The sequence below is a fragment of the Carlito syrichta genome, unplaced genomic scaffold, assembly GCF_000164805.1.
Source record: "Carlito syrichta isolate Samal-C Ts95f unplaced genomic scaffold, Tarsius_syrichta-2.0.1 Scaffold115574, whole genome shotgun sequence".
Classification (NCBI taxonomy): Eukaryota; Metazoa; Chordata; class Mammalia; order Primates; family Tarsiidae; genus Carlito; species Carlito syrichta.
The window spans coordinates 2918-4710 of record NW_007059670.1 but is presented as its reverse complement, the minus strand read 5'-3'; the positions used below and the strand labels follow the sequence as shown (position 1 = coordinate 4710).

Below are 1793 nucleotides of genomic sequence, written 5' to 3'. Positions count from 1 at the left end.
CTCCCCAGCCCCCCGCCCGGTCCGGATCGTCCCATTTTTCCCGCCCTGCGCGGCGCGGACTCACCCTCCAGGCGGCCGTGCTCGCGCTCCGCGCGGTTCTGCGCCTCCTGCAGGGCTTGCACGGCGTCGCGGGTGTCGCCCGCCGCGTCCCGCAGCTGCCGCAGCCCCCGAGTCAGCTCGACCACGCGGGTGTCCAGCGAGTGCAGACGGACGTGCAGCTGGTGCAGGCCAGCGTCCAGGCCGGCCAGACGGCCCACTGCGGACGGATAGGGCTCGCGCTGGAGGGGCAGCCTGGGGGCGCAGCCTGGGGACCCGATGACCTGGGAGAACGCGGACCCAGGGCTCCCGAGGGCGGGATTGGGGGAGGGGAGGAGGCTCCCGGAAGGTCGGGTCGGGGGCTCGGGCTCTTGGGAGGCGAGGCAGGGGAGCCGGTGCGCCTAGGGGTGTGGGTTCTCAGCAACCGAAAGGCCACTGGGTAGTGAACTGCAAAAGTGACCGCGGTGGCCTAGGGACAGGGCAGGGTTTCTTGTTACTCACAGATGTAAGTGATGGCGTCCTCAGGGGTGGGAGACGGGCTGGGGCTGGAGGAGGGGGTTGGCGCTGCTTTCTCTTCTTCCTCCTCTTCCTCCCCCTGGTCCTGCTCGGTTTCCCAGGCCCCTCTGCCCTCCGGGGTTGTGGTAGGATTCTCATCTCCCCTCCCGGCCCGCAGGCCCAGGGCTTCCTGCAAATGCTGGGCCAGGGGAGGGATGGTCAGCCCCAGCCCACGACCTGGATGCCCCCCACCCCTTCTCCAACTCTAAACTCGCTCTCTGGCACCTGAGTCCTCTGTCTGAGCCCACCGCCCCATCCTCTGAGCCTATCCCCATCACTCCCCCGTTTCCCTGACCCTGAAATGCCCCCTCCCAAGCCCACAGTTCACCCACTGAGTCCCCAGCACTCCACAGCTCACCTTCAGCATCAGGGCCACCCTCTCCCTCTCCTCCTCCTGGGCGCCTCCCCATACTCCCTCCCACTCCCTCTCAGCTCCCCGAGCCCCGTAGCCAAAGCCCAAGAGCTGGGGGACCACCAAGGCCCCCAAAAGCCAGGCTGCCTGCATCAGGCTGGTCTCTAGGCACCCAAGGTCGCAGATGTCTGGAGTGGGAGGATGGTCTCTGGGGACTGGCACGTGCCTCGCCCCTGCTTCCCGACTCTCTGACTTCTCTCTTCCTGTCCCTCTCCTCCGACTCCGTCTCTGCCCGTCTCCTCTGTGTGTGTCTCTCCCCGCCCCTCTTGGCTCCCCGGAGGCCCTGCCTCTGTGGCCGGAAACCTCCAACGTTCCAAAGCCTGGATCCCGCCTTGGGTCTCCTCACACACACCCCCTTCCACTTTCCAGAGCTCACTTCCGCCCCACTCTTTCCTTTTGCCGTGGCCAAAGACTCCGACAGCCAGGAAGAGGATGGAGCCCTCTCTCCAAGGGCTCCTGGTACCCGCATGGGATCCATGGGGATACCAGGGCTCAGCCCTGCTCCCTTCGCCCCTGCCTGACCATTCCTGGGGGGAGGGGACTGACCTCAGGGTCTCAGCGGCGGAGGTGGTCATTACCCTGTGGCCACAGCCGCCCACACACCCCAACGACAATGGAGGAGACCCTTCCAGTATGCTCAGACTCCAGGGCGCCACCACGTCGCCCATCCCACCCTCCAAGCCCTTGCCCTGAGATGTGTGTGACTCGGGGGGGGGGTGGACATGTGAAGAGCATGAGTGTGGCTGTGTGTGCAGACCCGGAAGGTGGGGCTCCGGGATTCTTTGGCCAA

At 66.5% G+C, this 1793-nt stretch overlaps 1 protein-coding gene across 1 annotated transcript in view; it reads right to left on the bottom strand.

Moving 5' to 3' along the window:
* Positions 1-1163, bottom strand: part of CLEC11A (C-type lectin domain containing 11A) — a 1374-nt gene extending 211 nt beyond the window's left edge. Inside the window, exons 1-3 of the mRNA XM_021719451.1 lie at positions 950-1163; positions 538-730; positions 1-256 (exon numbers count right to left, since the gene is read on the bottom strand). The exon at positions 1-256 is cut by the window's left edge and continues 211 nt beyond it. Of these exons, the coding sequence (XP_021575126.1) occupies positions 1-256; positions 538-730; positions 950-1096 (596 nt within the window). The 5' untranslated portion in view covers positions 1097-1163. The remainder of the gene's footprint in view (positions 257-537; positions 731-949) is intronic.
* Positions 1164-1793: the final 630 nt, after the last annotated feature.